The sequence below is a fragment of the Microcaecilia unicolor genome, chromosome 9 (genome assembly GCF_901765095.1).
Source record: "Microcaecilia unicolor chromosome 9, aMicUni1.1, whole genome shotgun sequence".
Classification (NCBI taxonomy): Eukaryota; Metazoa; Chordata; class Amphibia; order Gymnophiona; family Siphonopidae; genus Microcaecilia; species Microcaecilia unicolor.
This window is the reverse complement of record NC_044039.1, coordinates 44,111,453-44,128,772: the sequence shown is the minus strand read 5'-3', so window position 1 is coordinate 44,128,772 and position 17,320 is coordinate 44,111,453. Positions and strand designations below refer to the sequence as shown.

At 47.0% G+C, this 17,320-nt stretch overlaps 1 protein-coding gene across 1 annotated transcript in view; it reads left to right on the top strand.

The window, feature by feature from the left end:
* The window catches only part of ERC1 (ELKS/RAB6-interacting/CAST family member 1), a 503,932-nt gene that overhangs the window by 270,463 nt on the left and 216,149 nt on the right, over window positions 1-17,320 (top strand). The window contains 1 exon segment of the mRNA XM_030214918.1: window positions 9,359-9,526. Within this exon segment, the coding sequence (XP_030070778.1) occupies window positions 9,359-9,526 (168 nt within the window).

The following is a 17,320-nucleotide window of genomic DNA, read 5'->3' as shown; positions in this document are numbered from 1 at the left end:
GTAGGTGAAAAGGGTTACGTGGGATCGTTGGGGTAGGCCTTTTTGAAGAGGTAGGTTTTTAGTGATTTCCTGAAGTTCAAGTGGTCATGGATTGTTTTCACAGCTTTTGGGAGCCCATTCCATAGTTGTGCACTTATGTAGGAGAAGCCGGCTGCGTAAGTTGTTTTGTATTTCAGTCCTTTGCAATTTGGGTAGTATAGGTTTAGGTAGGATCTTGACGATCTGACTTTGTTTCTTATTGGTAAGTCTATAACAGTGATGGCGAACCTATGGCACGCGTGCCAGAGAGGACACTCGGAGCCCTCTCCTTTGGCACGCGCGCCATCGGTGGTCCGTTCCGCCCACTCTCCCTCCCTCCTTCTTCCAACGAACGAAGCACCAGGCTGCCTGCCCTCCCTCCCTCTTCCAACCAACAAGGCACCAGGCCGCCCGCCCTCCCTCCCTCTTCCAACCAACGAAAAGCCACCAAGCCACCCGCCCGCCCGCCCTCCCTCCCAGCACCAGCGCTCGCCCTCCCTCCCAGCACCAGCGCTCGCCCTCCTCCTCTGAAATTGAAAAGGCGTCGGCAGCTGCAGCGAAACGTGTGGTCTTCGCTCGGCGCGCCTTCAGTCTTCGCTTGTGTCTGTCAAGCTCATAGGCGGGACCAGAGTTTGAGAGACACAAGCGAAGAATGAAGGCGCGCCGAGCGAAGACCACGCCTTTTGCTGCACCTGCCGACGCCTTTTCAATTTCAGAGGAGGAGGGCGAGTGCTGGTGCTGGGAGGGAGGGCGGCCGGCCGGCCTAGTGGCTTTTCGTTGGTTGGAAGAGGGAGGGAGGGCGGGCTGCCTGGTGGCTTTTCGTTGGTTGGAAGAGGGAGGGAGGGAGGGCGGGCGGGCCTGGTGGCTTTTCGTTGGTTGGAAGAGGGAGGGAGGGAGAGAGGGCGGGCGGCCTGGTGGCTTTTCATTGGTTGGAAGAGGGAGGGAAGGCGGGCGGCCTGGTGCCTCGTTGGTTGGAAGAGGGAGGGAGGCAGGCAGGCCTGGTGCTGGGTGGGTGGGAGGGAGGGAGGCTTGGTGCCACTGGGTGCTGGGTGGGAGGGAGGCCTGGTGCTGGGTGCTACTGGGTGCTGGGAGGGAGGGAGGCCTGATGCTGGGTGCTGGGTGGGTGGAAGGGAGGCCTGGTGCTGGGTGCTACTGGGTGGTGCGAGGAGGGAGGCAGGCAGGCCTGGTGCTGGGAGGGAGGCAGGCCTGATGCTGGGTGGGTGGGAGGGAGGCTTGGTGCTACTGGGGGGTGGGAGGGAGGCCTGATGCTGGGTGCTACTGGGTGCTGGGTGGGAGGCAGGCCTGGTGCTGGGCGGGCGGGAGGGCAGGGGGGGAGAGGAGGGTGGCTGGATATTTGTGGCTGGAGGGGAGAGGAGGGTTACTGGACATGGATAGAGGACAGGAAATGAAGAAAGGAGGAAAGTAAAGAAATGGAAAGGAAGCCCTGGAAATGGAGTTAAGAGAGCAGCAGAATCAGAGACGACAAAGGTAGAAAAAAATCATTTTATTTTCGTTTTAGTGTTTGGAATATGTCCAATTTGAAAATTTACATCTGCTGTCTTATTTTGCACTGGGTATGCTGGAGCTGTAACAGCTTACAGAAATGATTTATAATGAAAAAAAGTCATGTTATTTTTTTCTCCTATACTAGTATAATATTTTCAATGATGTCTGTTTATATGCGCCATGGCTGGTGTAAGGGGTGTGGCTATCATAGGGGTGGAGTCATATGTGGTGACCCCGCCCATAATGGAGTACCGGCACTTTGCGATAAATAATTCGATTTTGGGTTGCTGTTTGGGCACTTGGTCTCTGAAAGGTTTGCCATCACTGGTCTATAAGGTCTGTCATGTATCCTGGGACTACGCCGTACATGATTTTGTGGACTAAGGTGCAGATTTTGAAGATGATCTGTTCTTTGATTGGGAGCCAATGCAACTTTTTTCGGAGGGGTTTGGCACATTCGAAGCATGTTTTGCTGAATATCAGCCTCGCTGCTGTATTTTGGGCGGTCTGGAGTTTTTTAATGAGTTGTTCTTTGCAGCCCGCGTAGATTCCGTTGCAATAATCTGCATGGCTTGGGACCATTGATTGTATTAGGTATCGAAAAGTTGCTCTTGGGAAGAAAGGTTTTAATCGTTTGAGCTTCCACATTGAATAGAACATTTTCTTTGTTACAGAGTTTACTTGGCTCTTGAAGGTAAAGTTGCGATCGAGTGTGACACCGAGTATTTTCAAACTGTTCGAGGTAGGGAGGGTATGTCCTGGAGTATTTATGGTTGTGGGTTTGTATTTGTTATATGGAGAGGAGAGGATGAGGCAATGTGTTTTTTCGGTGTTCAGTTTCAGTTGGAATGAGTTTGCCCAGGAGTCCATGATGTCCAAATGCGGTCAGCTGGGTATCCTTCGGAGGATGGGTCCAAATCATTGAAGAAGATTTCGATGTCGGTATTGTGATGAGGAAGTGTGCTGCATAGTTTTATTATTTTTTCGTTAAAGTAGTTAGCAAGTTTGTCTGTGGGTGGGATGTCTGTGTTGGTTGTGGTGATAGGGGTGGTGTCTAGTAACTTATTTACGAGTTGGAATAGTTTCTTCATATCTTTGTAGTCCGGTCCTAATTTGGTTTTGTAGTAGGATCTTTGTTTGTTTTATTGCATATTTGTATTTTCTATATTGTTTCCATGCGTTGAGTGTGTGTTCATCTTTGTCTTTCTGCATACTCGTTCAAGTTTCTAGATTGTGTTTTGAGTTTTTTTTAGTTCGTCATTGAACCAAGGTATAGTGTTTTGTCTTTTTGATATTTTTGTTTTTAAGGGTTTTATTTTGTTTAAGTACGCTGATGCATCTGCCATCCCAGTGGTTGAGATAAAGTATGGAATCAGTTCGTGTTGTCCATTCGTTGTCGTATATTTGTTGCCAGAATATTGTGGATCGATTTGCCCTCTTGTAGTGTAAGTAGTACGTTCTGGTGTACTGTTGAGCCCTTCTTCCGTCAGTTTAGAGTTAGGTTCAGTTTGTAATGGTTAGTTCCAAGGTATTGCTGTCCATTTGATGTCTGTTATTAATAGATTATTGTCTGTAGGTAGTTTATGTGATAGGAGGTCCAATGTATGTCCTTTGATATGGGTAGTTTGCATGTGGGCCATTTAAAATCCCAAGACTGTAGGAAGTCTTTACATTCAAGTGCGTTTGTGGAGTTGGGGTCTTCTAGGTGAAGGTTAATGTCACTTAGTAGCAGTATGTTGTTGTTATTTACACAGTTGTTTGATATGAAGTCCTATGAAGGTGGGCTGACTTTCCTTCCAGTTGCCGGGTGGTCTGTAGAATAATACGCAATTCAGGTGATCAGTTAGGGAGTGTTATGAATTCTAAATGAGGCAATTTCTAGTTGGGGTGTTATGGAGGCAGTTGTGGTTTTGGTGGTGAATTTTTCTCGGTATATTAGTGCTATGCCTCCACCTCTCTTTTCCGATCTGGTTCGGTGGGTGATTTTGTAACCTGGCGGGCACAGTTCAAGGATTATGGGGTTGTTTTGGTTGTGAATCCATGTTTCATTGATAAAGATGAGATCGCTGTTTTCTGATGTGATCCAATCTGATATTATTGTTTTGTTGATTACGGATCTAGCATTGATGTAGCCTACCTGGATGTTTTGGTATGGGGCTTCTAGGTTTGGTGTTATGTGGATTTTTGTTAGTTGTCGTTCCTTGGGTGATGTGTGTTTGTTGTGGTCTTTCATCTTGTTTTGTTGGTGATGTCCATGTTTAGATAGTTTTCTTTTAGTGTGATGAGAGTCAGTTTGGTGGAGTGTGGAATGTTTGATCAGTCTTTGGTGATTTTGTAGGGTGGGTATGAAGTAATGTTACATAGTAACATAGTAGATGATGCTAGAAAAAGACCTGCGCGGTCCATCCAGTCTGCCCAACAAGATAAACTCACATGTGCTACTTTTTGTGTATACCTTACCTTGATTTGTACCTGTCCTTTTCCGGGCACAGACCGTATAAGTCTGCCCAGCACTATCCCCGCCTCCCAACCACCAGCCCCGCCTCCCACCACCGGTTCTGGCACAGACCGTATAAGTCTGCCCAGCACTATCCCCGCCTCCAAACCACCAGTCCTGCCTCCCACCATCGGCTCTGGCACAGAACGTATAAGTCTGCCCAGCACCATCTCCGTCTCCCGCCACCGGCTTTGCCACCCAATCTCGTCTAAGCTCCTTAGGATCCATTGCTTCTGAGCAGAATTCCTTTATGTTTATCCCACGCATGTTTGAATTCCGTTACTGTTTTCGTTTCCACCACCTCCCGCGGGAGGGCATTCCAAGCATCCACCACTCTCTTCGTGAAAAAATACTTCCTGACATTTTTCTTGAGTCTGCCCCCCTTCAATCTCATTTCATGTCCTCTCATTCTACTGCCTTCGCATCTCCGGAAAAGGTTCGTTTGCAGATTAATACCTTTCAAATATTTGAACGTCTGTATCATATCACCCCTGTTTCTCCTTTCCTCCAGAGTGTACATGTTCAGGTCCGCAAGTCTCTCCTCATACGTCTTGTAATGCAAATCCCATACCATCCTCGTAGCTTTTCTTTGCACCGCTTCAATTCTTTTTACATCCTTAACAAGATACGGCCTCCAGAATTGAACACAATACTCCAGGTGGGGCCACACCAAGGACTTATACAGGGGCATCAACACCCCCTTTCTTCTGCTGGTCACACCTCTCTCTATACAGCCTAACAACCTTCTAGCTACGGCCACCGCCTTGTCACACTGTTTCATCGCCTTCAAATCCTCAGATACTATCACCCCAAGATCCCTCTCCCCATCCGTACCTATCAGACTCTCCCAGCCTAACACATACGTCTCCCGTGGATTTCTACTCCCTAAGTGCATCACTTTGCATTTCTTCGCATTGAATTTTAATTGCCAAACCTTAGACCATTCTTCTAGCTTCCGTAGGTCCTTTTTCATGTTTTCCACTCCCTCTGGGGTGTCCACTCTGTTACAGATCTTAGTATCATCCGCAAATAGGCAAACTTTACCTTCTAACTCTTCGGCAATGTCACTCACAAATATATTGAACAGAATCGGCCCCAGCACCGATCCTTGAGGCACTCCACTACTCACCTTTCGCTCCTCCGAGCGAATTCCATTCACCACCACCCTCTGGCGTCTGTCCGTCAACCAGTTCCTAATCCAGTTCACCACTTCGGGTCCTATCTTCAGCCCATCCAGTTTATTTAAGAGCCTCCTGTGGGGAACCGTGTCAAACGCTTTGCTGAAATCTAAGTAGATTACGTCCATAGCTCGTCCCTGATTCAATTCTCCTGTCACCCAATCAAAGAATTCAATGAGGTTCGTTTGGCATGATTTCCCTTTGGTAAAACCATGTTGTCTCGGATCTTGCAACTTATTGGCTTCCAGGAAATTCACTATCCTTTCCTTCAGCATCGCTTCCATTATTTTTCCAATAACCGAAGTGAGGCTTACCGGCCTGTAGTTCCCAGCTTCTTCCCTATCACCACTTTTGTGAAGAGGGACCACATCCGCCGATCTCCAATCCCTCGGAACCTCTCCCGTCTCCAAGGATTTATTAAACAAATCTTTAAGAGGACCTGCCAGAACCTCTCTGAGCTCCCTCAATATCCTAGGGTGGATCCCATCCGGTCCCATGGCTTTGTCCACCTTTAGCTTTTCAAGTTGTTCATACACACTCTCTTCCGTGAACGGTGCTCTATCCAGTTCAATCTCATTTGTACTTTTTGCAGTCCATCACGGTCCTTCTTCAGGATTTTCTTCTGTGAAAACAGAACAGAAGTATCTATTTAGCAAATTTGCTTTTTCTTCATCATTATCCACATAGCGGCTCGCAAAATCTTTTAGTCTCACAATTCCCTTTTAGTCCATTCTCCTTTCACTAATATACCTGAAGAAAATTTTGCCACCCCTCCTTACATTTCTAGCCATTTGTTCTTCCGTTTGCGCTTTCGCCAGACGTATCTCTCTCTTGGCTTCTTCAGTTTCATCCGGTATTTCCGCCTCGTGTCCCTTTTCTTGAGTTTTTTTGTATTCTAGAACGCCAACTCTTTAGCCTTTATTTTCTCAGCCACTTGTTTGGAGAACCATATCGGTTTCCTTTTTCTTCTTGCTTTATTTACTTTCCTTACATAAAGATTTGTGGCCCTATTTATAGCTTCTTTCAGCCTCGACCACTGTCCTTCCACTTCTTGTATTTCCTCCCATCCCATCAGCTCCTTCCTCAGGTATTCCCCATTTTACTAAAGGTCAGCATGTTGAAATCCAGGACTTTGAGTTTTGAGTGGCCACCCTCCTCTTCAGCCGTCATATCAAACCAACCGTTTGATGGTCACTGCTGCCCAGGTGGGCACCCCACTCGGACATTTGAAACATTATCCCCATTTGTGAGTACCAGATCTAGCGTCGCTCCCTCCCTCCCTCGTGGGTTCCGACACCATTTGTCTGAGCAAAGCACTTTGAAAAGCATCCACGATCTCTCTACTTCTTTTCCGATTCCGCGACGGAACCTTCCAATCTACATCAGCAGATTGAAATCTCCCAACAACAGCACCTCTCTTTTCTTCCCCAACTTTTGAATATCAGCGATCAGATCTTTATCTAGGTCCTCCAATTGTGTCGGGGGTCTGTAGACAACACCCACATGGACAGAGGTTCTATCATCTCTTTTTAAGGTGATCCATATCGCTTCTTTCTTTCCCCAGTTCCCTGTCATTTCAGTCGCTGTGATATCATTTCTCACATACAGAGCTACTCCTCCACCTTTACGCCCCTCTCTTTCCTTCCTAAAAAGATTATAGCCTGGTATGTTTGCATCCCATTCATGGGAACCATTCTATGAGTGGGATGGATAGTGCTAGGTGGATCAGTGAAAGGGAGTAGATTACCAGAAGTATTTTGATTGTGTTCATTTTGGTGTCAATTTAGGATATATAGGTTACTCACAGTCAGATGCTCAGGAATGAAGTCCTGGACACCTATAGTCAGGGCTTACAGTGAGAGTGGAAGCTCAGCAGTTCTGATGGGAATACAGGCTCACAGTGTTGAGGGGACAGAGAGGAGTTCTCATGGTTTCCTTTTAATATCTGTCAGTTTTTATTTTTGTATGGGAAGAGGAAAGAAGCCTGTGCAAGCCTCTGAGCACCTGTGGTGAGGAACAAATGTGTGGGAGTCTGAGCAAAACCATAAGTGGAGGCACACATTGGTGCCTGTTTTCTGTGCTTAAATATAAGCTTTTCATGTGAAAAAAAATTGAAAAGCTTATATTTAAGGAGCAAAAGAATAGCACTGGATGTGTAACCTGCACTTCAGGGTTTGAATAGGCAGGTGCACAAAAACTCTTATGTGCATGCACCAGGCATGTTCCTCCCTCTTGGCACAGTGCAAATAATTTGCATGCTGTTAACGTTGAGTATTGTGAAGTTATTTGTGTGGTGGGTCTGTGGTATTTTCCAGTGCTGTTCCCTATAGCACCAAAGTTCTGAACCATGGGCCCTTCAGAGCTGAGTTCATCTGATCAGTTCCAGCATGCAATATAATTCCTAGATCCAGCAAAATGAATCACATTACGCTATACTGGAACAGGTGTTTTACAGGATCTACAGTATTTTGTACCATCTATCCTTCCTTCATTGTTCCCAAATTTCCCTGTTCTGCTGCTAGTGAGCATTCGCACAGCATAGTGCTTCACCACTATGCTTTACAATAGGGATGATGATAGGGTGATGTGCTACGCGTGTTCTACACCATACATAGCACTTAGCATAAAAATCAAAAAGTTCCACTTTGGTCATATTAGTTCACAAAACCTTTTCCCGTATGTGTGCAGTCTATGGCTGTACTGAATATTCATATTCAATTTGATTCTGTCCCAAATACATTTTGTATTTGTCTGAATAGTGATTTAAATTCGAATACAAATAATCCATGACTCCACTGTGCTAAATCCTACTAAAATAAACACTTAATCTCTGATTTCAGATTGCTTCTTTTATTATTTGTTATATTAAAGCTTAATGCCCATTATTCGTATTTAGCTGAATAGTAAAATATGCTCTTTGGTACAGCTCTAGTGCAGTCTCCTAAATATGTGTTTGTAAATACTATAGGGCATATTGTTGACTTTTCTTCAGTAGTGGCTTTCTTCTTGTCATATAGGTAGTGTTTATGGAGTAATCTATGTTTTGTTTTATTTCTATTTATTATCTTTAAAAGTGGACTAACACGGCTACCACATCACTGTACTGGAGTAATCTTGAAATTGTTGAGTAAAAGTTTCCTCAGCCTTCCGGAGACCTCTGTAGTTTTGTTATAATAACCGTAGGCCTTATAGTGATCTACCTCAGTAATTTCCTTAACACGTGGCTATTGATGTTCAACAGATAACCAGATCGAGGCAGTGTTTTGTTGGTTGATAGACATTAACGGTGCCCGAAAGGATATTCAACACATTGAAATGTATACTTTCTCCAACCCTTACTTTTGGAGTTATTTTGGCAGCTTGGTGTTCATAGTCTTAGACCTTTTCTTCAAATCCACTTCAAACGACGGATACAGCTTGCGTGTCAATTCAGAAATATTTGGATTGGCTCAACTGCTATGATCAGACATAGGCGTGTTCTGTTTAGGTCTGTTTACTAAAAAGGCCTTAATGTGTCCTATAAGGTAATCTGGGTTTGCTATGGCTGAATGTAATAACCTAGGCAATCAAGACTATTTGGGTTTTTTTTATTCTTAATTATCATTTGAATATTTCAATAATGGTTCTTTCACATTTAAGTATAGAGTATGTTCTGAAGATCAGGGAAACAATACTCTTATTTTTTTTTTCTTACATTTGTACCCCGCACTTTCCCACTCATGGCAGGCTCAATGCGGCTTACATGGGGCAATGGAGAGTTAAGTGACTTGCCCAGAGTCTCAAGGAGCTGCCTGTGCCTGAAGTGGGAATTGAACTCAGTTCCCCAGGACCAAAGTCCACCACCCTAACCACTAGGCCACTCCTCCTTTGAACTGCTTTTGTTAGGTATTATGTAAAAAAAAAAAAAAAAAAACCTAAACAAAATTGTAAAAAGATGTGAGGACTCTTTTAATCAAGGTGCTATCTACAAAATTTTGGTAGGGGTAGCTTGCACATACACTTGGGTGGTTCAAGAACATGTTTGATTTTGGGTCCTATAGTACTACCCTTCTGTCCTTAGTATGTTTGTGTGCACATTTAGATGAATGTCTCATCTCTTAGTTATAATTGCCTAGTCTCACTCCCTTAACGGCCCTGTATTTTGTATGCATTCATGTAGGTGGATGCTTTGCGGCTGCGTCTGGAAGAGAAAGAAACTATGTTGAATAAAAAAACAAAGCAGATACAGGAGGTGGCTGAAGAGAAAGGCACACTTTCTGGAGAGATCCATGACCTGAAAGACATGTTGGATGTAAAAGAGCGGAAGGTGATTGTCCTCCAGAAGAAGGTAAGTTATACACGGCTGATCTAATCTCTCTTTTGAAGTACCAAGGCTTACTTTCTCTTTAATTCTTAATAATACTGTGGTCCATGAAATACAGATTCTCTGAGGACAAGCAGGCTTTTAAAGTTTCCTTTGTTTTCAACGCGACCAGCTTAGACCGCACGGTCGGGCTGTTCCCTTTTTGTGCCCTTTTTTCTTCTAGCAGGCACAATCACATCTTTTGATTTCACCGAAGCCGTTTTTCCTTCCATGTCTTCGAAGATACCCAGCGGCTTCAAATGTTGTACTTGGTGCAACCGGACCATCTCAGGTACCGATACCATGCCTGGTGTATCCAGGGTCTTGGGCCCGACCATAGCCCAGCCGCTTGTAGTCTGTGTCTTCATATGAAGAAATGGACCCAAGAGTCTCAAGAAGCCCAACGAGGAAAAGCTTTTTGGGGCTCGGTCCAGTCCTTCAATGTCGACATTGACTTCGAGGGAAGCATCAACGTCGGGAGCAGAGGTAATGGCTGCTGAAAGACCTACTTGCGCTGGGAGCAGTGAGGCATCGAGTGGGTCTCCACCTGCCTCGAGGCCTCCTGTTATGCAGGCCCCCCCCGGGACCAACCTTCGTTGGACCTGGCCCCTAGGAGGTGTGAGGATTCCACATCCTCCTCATCAGTACCGAGGAGTCTCAATGACAGGCGTCGAGCAAAGACGAAGAAGCACTGTCATTGTTCTTCTTCGACACATGGTGCCGGGAGCTCAGGGGTGTCGAGGGAATCAGCACCCGAGAAGCGTCGGCGCAAATAGGATTGCTCCCCCTCTATTCAGGAGGTGCCGATGCGTTGGTCTTCTGGCAGCCCGGTACCTGCTCCCGAGCCTCGACAGATTCTGCCACCGGCTCCTTTACTGACCCCACAGCCTTGTCCGACGGTGGTTCTCGACGAGCACATCAGGGCCCTGCTTCCAGAGCTTCTGGAAGGATTGCTGCGCCAGTCAGCTTCGGTGTCGGGGGTGCTTGCACCTTCCATACCATCTGCTGCAGCAGCATTCTGGCCCTTTGCCTGTGGTGAGGCCCCTGACCTCGGTGCTGCCTGCTGCCTGCGGCATTGGTGTCGGCTGCCACCCAGGTCGACTCCCCTTCGACGTCGGTGGAGGAAGCTTCGCTGGAGTCCATGCGGGCGTCAACTTCTCGGCACTGCCATCGAGGACATCGTTCCTCGGCGTCGAGTCAGGCTCAGTTTCGGACTGCTCTGAGGGATGTCTTGTCCGATACTGAAGATGAGTGTTCATGTGAGGAAGAGGAGGATCCCAGGTACTTTAATTCTGACGAGTCCTATGGAATTTTCTCTGAACTTTCCTCTCCACTAGAAAGGAGACTTTCTCCACCGGAGAGTCTATCCTTTACCTCCTTTGTCCGGGAAATGGCTGTGGCTATTCCCTTCCCTATGGAGGTTGAGGATGAGCCCAGGGCTGAGATGCTTGATGTCCTGGATTATCCTTCTCCGCCTAGAGAGGCTGCAACGGCTCCTTTGCATAATGTACTGAAGGAAGTCCTTAACCGAAACTGGTCATTCCTTCTGTCTAATCCCGTGATCCCGAAAAAGACTGAATCCCAATATCGGATCCACGGGGAACCTGGATTGATGAGGTCTCAGCTACCTCACAATTCCATGGTGGTGGATTCCGCTCTCAAAAGAGCCAAGAGCACTAGGGACTATGCCTCGGAGCCTCAAGGCAGAGAATCTAGAACCTTGGACTCTTTTGGGAGGAAGGAGTATCAGGCCGCTATGCTCGCTGCCAAAATCCAGACATACCAGCTCTTTACATGCATCCACTTGCAGAACTCGGTGAGCCAACTGTCCAGCTTGGTTGATGCACTCCCTCCGGAGCAGAGCCTTTTCGCCAGGTGATCAGGCAGCAGAAGGCATGTCGTAAATTCCTGGCCAGGGGTACGTTCGACACTTTTGATGACCAGGATCGCTGCCTAAGGTATAGTGATGCACAGACTATCATGGCTGCATGCCTCTGACTTGGATCATTAAGTCCATCAGCGGATGGAGGATGTTACTTGCCAGGGGGATAAACTTTTTGGTGAGAAAGTAGAGGATCTTGTTGACCAGATCAAGAAGCACAATCATGCTATGGATTTTCTCTCCTGCCAGGCGTCTTTTGCTACTACCTCTACTACTATTTACTACTATTTAGCATTTCTATAGTGCTACAAGGCGTACGCAGCGCTGCACAAACATAGAAGAAAGACAGTCCCTGCTCCTCATCTAGGAGGTTTATTGGAGGGAAGTGGAGTGCTTCTTATTCCTATGCTAGGCGTAGGTACACTCCTGCTTCGGCAGCCTGCCCAGGCTCAGTCCCAGCGTGCTCGTTCTCATCAACAGCATGCACCTAAGGCCACTGCGGCTCCCCAGCAAAAACAAGGGACGGGCTTTTGACTGGCTCCAGTTCAGCATAGCCTCAGTAAACGTGTCCATACCGGATGGCTTGCCGGTTGGAGGGAGGTTCATGTTTTTTCACCAAAGGTGGCCTCCGACCAGTGGGTTCTTCAAATAGTCTGGCTAGGATACACCCTCAATCTACTACTACTACTTATCATTTCTAAAGTGCTACTAGACGTACGCAGCACTGTACACCTGAACATGAAGTCCCTGCTCGACAGAGCTTACAATCTAATTAGGACAGACAAACAGGACAAACAAGAGATAAGGGAATATTAAAGTGAGGATGATAAAATAAGGGTTCTGAACAAGTGAATAAGGGTAAGCAGTTAAAAGCAGCATCAAAAAGGTGGGCTTTTAGCTTAGATTTTAAGACGGCCAGAGATGGAGCTTGACGTACCAGCTTAGGAAGTCTATTCCAGGCATATGGTGCAGCAAGATAAAAGGAACGGAGTCTGGAGTTAGCAGTGGAGGAGAAGGGTGCGGATAAGAGAGATTTACCCAGTGAACGGAGTTCCCGGGGAGGAATGTAGGGAGAGATGAGAGTGGAGAGATACTGAGGAGCTGCAGAGTGAATGCACTTATAGGTCAATAAGAGGAGTTTGAACTGTATGCGGAAACAGATAGGAAGCCAGTGAAGTGACTTGAGGAGAGGGCTAGTATGAGCATAACGACATCTGGTGGAATATTAGTAGTGCAGCAGAATTTTGACCAGATTGAAGAGGAGAGAGATGGCTAAGTGGGAGACCTGTGAGAAGCAAGTTGCAATAGTCTAAGCGAGAGGTGATAAGAGTGTGGATGAGGGTTCTGGTAGTGTGCTCAGAAAGGAAAGGGCGAATTTTGGTGATATTAAAGAGAAAAAAGCAACAGGTTTTAGCAGTCTACTGAATATGTGCAGAGAAGGAGAGGGAGGAGTCGAAGATGACCCCAAGGTTATGAGCTGATGAGACAGGAAGGATGAGAGTGTTATCCACAGAAGTAGAGAATGGGGGAGGAGGAGAGGTTGGTTTAGGGGGAAAGATAAGAAGCTCAGTCTTGGTCATGTTTAGTTTCAGATGGTGCTGAGACCATCCAAGCAGCAATGTCCAGGCCAGGCAGGCTGATACTTTGGCCTGGATTTCGGCTGAGATTTCTGGTGTGGAGAGGTAGTCTGGGGAGTCCATCAGCGTAATGATGATACTGAGAACCATGGGATGAGATCAGAGTACCAAGGGAAGAATTATAGTTGGAGAAAAGAAGAGGTCCCAGGACAGATCCCTGAGGTACACCAACTGACAGTGGGATAGAAGTAGAGGAGGATCCACTGGAGTATACACTAAAGGTATGCTGGGACAGATAAGAAGAAAACCAGGAAAGAACAGAGCTCTGAAATCCAAGTGAGGACAGCTTATCAAGGAGTAGGCTGTGATCAACAGTGTCAAAAGCAGCACATAGATCGAGAAGGATGAGGATAAAATAGAGACCTTTGGATCTGGCCAGGAACAGATCATTGGAGACTTTAGCAAGCGCTGTTTCAGTTGAATGAAGGGGGCGAAAGCCAGATTGAAGTGGATCAAGAATAGCTTGAGATGAAAGAAAGTCAAGGCAACGGCGTGTGAACAGCACGTCAAGTATCTTAGATAGGAAAGGGAGGAGGGAGATGGGGCAATAGTTGGAAGGACAGGGAGGGTCCAATGAAGGTTTTTTAAGGACTGGTGTGACTACGGCATGTTTGAAGGCATCAGGAACAGTCGCAGTAGACAGTGAAAGATTGAGGATATGATAGATAAAAGGGATGACACTAGGAGAGATAGTGTTAAGTAGATGGGTGGGAATAGGATCAGAGGAACAGGTAGTTAGTTTTGAGGAGGAAATAAGATGTGTAGTTTCCTCTTCAGTGTTTTCAGAAAAGGAAGAAAAGGAGGCAGGGATTGGAGGGTTGAGAGTGGGAAGGAGAGGTGGAGGTGACCTGGTTGAGAATTCAAGTTTAATCTTGTGAACCTTATCATGAAAGAACTCAGCCAGAGGGGGGGGGGGGGGGGGGGGGTTGGAGGTTGGAGGTGAAGGCACTTTGAGGAGAGAGTTCAGTGTGGCAAATAGTCGATAGTTTGAGCCAAGAGAATTTGTCAACTGGATGTAATAGTCCTGTTTGACAAGTAAAAGAGCAAACTGGAAGGAGGTCAGCAAGAATTTGACATGTATGAAGTCAGCATGGGATTTCAGCCAAAGGTGTTGACAGAGCGGGCACAGGAACGTAGGTAGCGGATTCTAGAGGTCAGCCAAAGCTGGGGTTTGGTACGTTTTACAGAACAGGGAATAGGAGGAACAAGAGTATCCAGAGCAGAGGAGAGAATAGTATTATAGGAAGAGACAGCCTCATTGACAGACTTGGATAACATAGTGGTAGAGAAGAGATTTGAAACACTGGAGGACAGAGTAGAAGGGTCAATAGCCTGAAGATTCCTAAATGTATTGGTTAAGATTGAACAGGATTGGGGAGGATGATGTTTAAGTGTGAAAGTTATCAGATGATGGTCAGAGAGGGGAAGAGTTGAGACACAGAAACTGGAGAGTGAGCAGTTTGTGAAGAGGATAAGATCAAGACAGTGGCCATTCTGGTGAGTGGGGGCAGTGGAGCACAGTTGAAGATTGAAAGAGGATGTTAAGCAAGAAACTGAGAAGCATGAGTCAGAAGGATCATTAGCATGAATGTTAAAATCCCCAAGAATATGAGGGAAGGAGATGAAGGTTCAAGAAAGAAGGAAAGCCATGCATCAAAGTCAGTGAGAAAGGAAGAAAGGGACTTATCAGGGGGGTCGATAAATGACTGCTACTTGCTGCGTATGCCTTGTAGCGCTATAGAAATGATAAGTAGTAGTAGTAGTAGAGGCAGAGGAGCAAATAGACGGATGGAGTGGACTTCAAAGGAAGAAAAACAGTGAGGCTGAGGTGGAAGAAGAGGTTGAAATCTACAAGAGGGTGAGAGTAGTAGCCCGACACCACCTCCGCGGCCAACCAGGCAAGGAATATGGGAGAAAAGATAACCTCCATGGCATAGGGCCGCGACTGAAGCAGAGTCTTCAGGGTAAAGCCAAGTTTCAGTTAGGGCAAGTAGATGGAGAGTACGAGAGATAAAGAGGTCATGGATGTAGGAAAGTTTGTTACAGACAGAGCAGGCATTCCACAGAGCGCAAGAGAAAGGCAGGGAAGAAGGGGGAGGAGAAGAACAGAAATTAGATTGGAGATGTCACGGTGTGACCTGCACAAATAGGATGAGAGCTGATGTGGAGGACCAGGATTGGGATTAATGTCCCCAGCGGAGAGAAGGAGCAAGAGAGTACGGAGAAGAGTAGGAGAGGTATGATGACAGTGTCGAAGGCAAGATGTACTCAGATAGAAAGGAGATGGATGAATGGAAGGAAGGAAATGTTGAAGGTTGAGAGCTGAGGAAAAAAGATGGTGAGATGATGAATACAGAGGATGGACAATGTGTTCCTGCAGTGTACAGTGGTTTCAGATGGAGAAACAGATTAGGAAGGGACAGTACCAAGAAGAAAAAGTGTAATGGAGCCATAAGTAGTAACTGGGAGAAAAATAAATGTATAGAGAAAAATCCCCCGCGCCGTCAGGCGTGTGGCACCTAGAGCGGAGGCCTTGAGTGGATCAGAGTGGACCTGGGAGTCACCCTGGAGAAGGCTGTAAAGGATATGCAGATGAGCTGCAAGTCCTCCACAGCACTTGAAAGGCAGCCGGTGGTAGAGCTGGGCACCTCTCAGCCGAGGAAAGGCTTACCAGGGATTAGGCCGAAGCCAGCATTCCTCCCCTTGAGGGTCGCCTGATCCTAGCCAAAGAGCACCTGGAAACCCTTGCACCTGGAGCGCGGGCCCTGGGAAGATCAGGGTGGACCTGGGAGTCATCCCGGATACAGCTGTGAAGATATGCAGAAGGGCTGCAAGGCCTCCACAGCACCTGGTGGGAGCGCTGGGCACCTAGAGCGGAGGTCCTGAGTGGATCGGAGTGGACCTGGGAGTCACCGCGGAGAAGGCTGTAAAGTCCTCCACAGCACCTGAAAGACAGCCGGTGGTAGAGCTGTTCACCTCTCAGCCGAGGAAAGGCTTTCCAGGGGTTAGACCGAAGCCAGCATTCCTCCTCCTGAGGGTCGCCTGATCTTGGACTCCAAGCCTTCAAATTTCCCACCGGAAGCTCAGCTCCCAGCACAAGCAGGTACTTGCAGAGGAACTCTCCACCCTTCTATAGGCCCAAGCGGTCGAACCCGTTCCACCAGTGGAAGAAGGGCTGGGATTCTATTCCAGGTTCTTCCTTGTACAAAAGAAAACGGGGGGGGGGGGGGGGGGTGTCCCATCCTAGACCTAAGGGCCCTGAACAAATTTCTTGTCCGAGAAAAGTTCAGGATGGTGTCCCTAGGCACCCTTCTTTCCATGATTCAGGAAAACGATTGGCTATACTCACTGGACTTAAAGGATGCTTACACACATATCTCGATACTTCCAGCTCACAGGAAATATCTCGATTTCGGCTGGGAACACAGCACTTTCAATACCGTGTACTGCCTTTTGGCCTGGCGTCTGCGCCCAGAGTGTTTACCAAATGCCTAGCTGTAGTTGCAGCGTTGCTATGCAGACTGGGAGTGCATGTGTTTCCTTATCTCGACGATTGGCTAGTGAAGAGCACCTCAAAGGAAGGTGCTCTGGAGTCCATGCGAATGACTGTTTGGGTGCTAGAGCTACTGGGGTTTATCATAAATTATCCCAAGTCCCATCTCACCCCAGTTCAAAAATTGGAATTTATTGGAGCTCTGTTGAACACTCAGACAGCTTGAGCTTATCTTCCCGAGGCAAGGGCAGACAGCCTTCTGTCCCTGGTAAGGTTCGTGCGTCTCAGCAGGTCATGTCTTGGCAGATGTTGAGGCTTCTGGGGCAGATGGCCTCCACAGTTCATGTCACGCCCATGGCACATCTACATATGAGATCAGGTCAATGGACCCTAGCTTCCCAGTGGTTTCAAGCTGCGGGAGATCTAGAGGATGTATTCCAACTGTCCACCAGCTTTCAGAATTCTCTTCAGTGGTGGACAATTCAATCCAATTAGAACATTGTACGACCATTCCAAGTTTCTCAGCCACGAAAAGTGCTGACGACGGATGCATCTTTCCTGGGGTGGGGAGCTCATATAGATGGGCTCCACACTCAGGGAGCCTGGTCCTTTCAGGAAAGAGGTCTTCATATCAACCTCCTGGATTAAGAGCGATTCTGGAACGCTTAAAAGGCTTTCAGAGATTGGCTGTCTAACCAAAGTAATCTTAATTCGTGAGACAATGAGGTGCCATGTTTTACACCAACAAGCAGGGGGGCACCGGATCT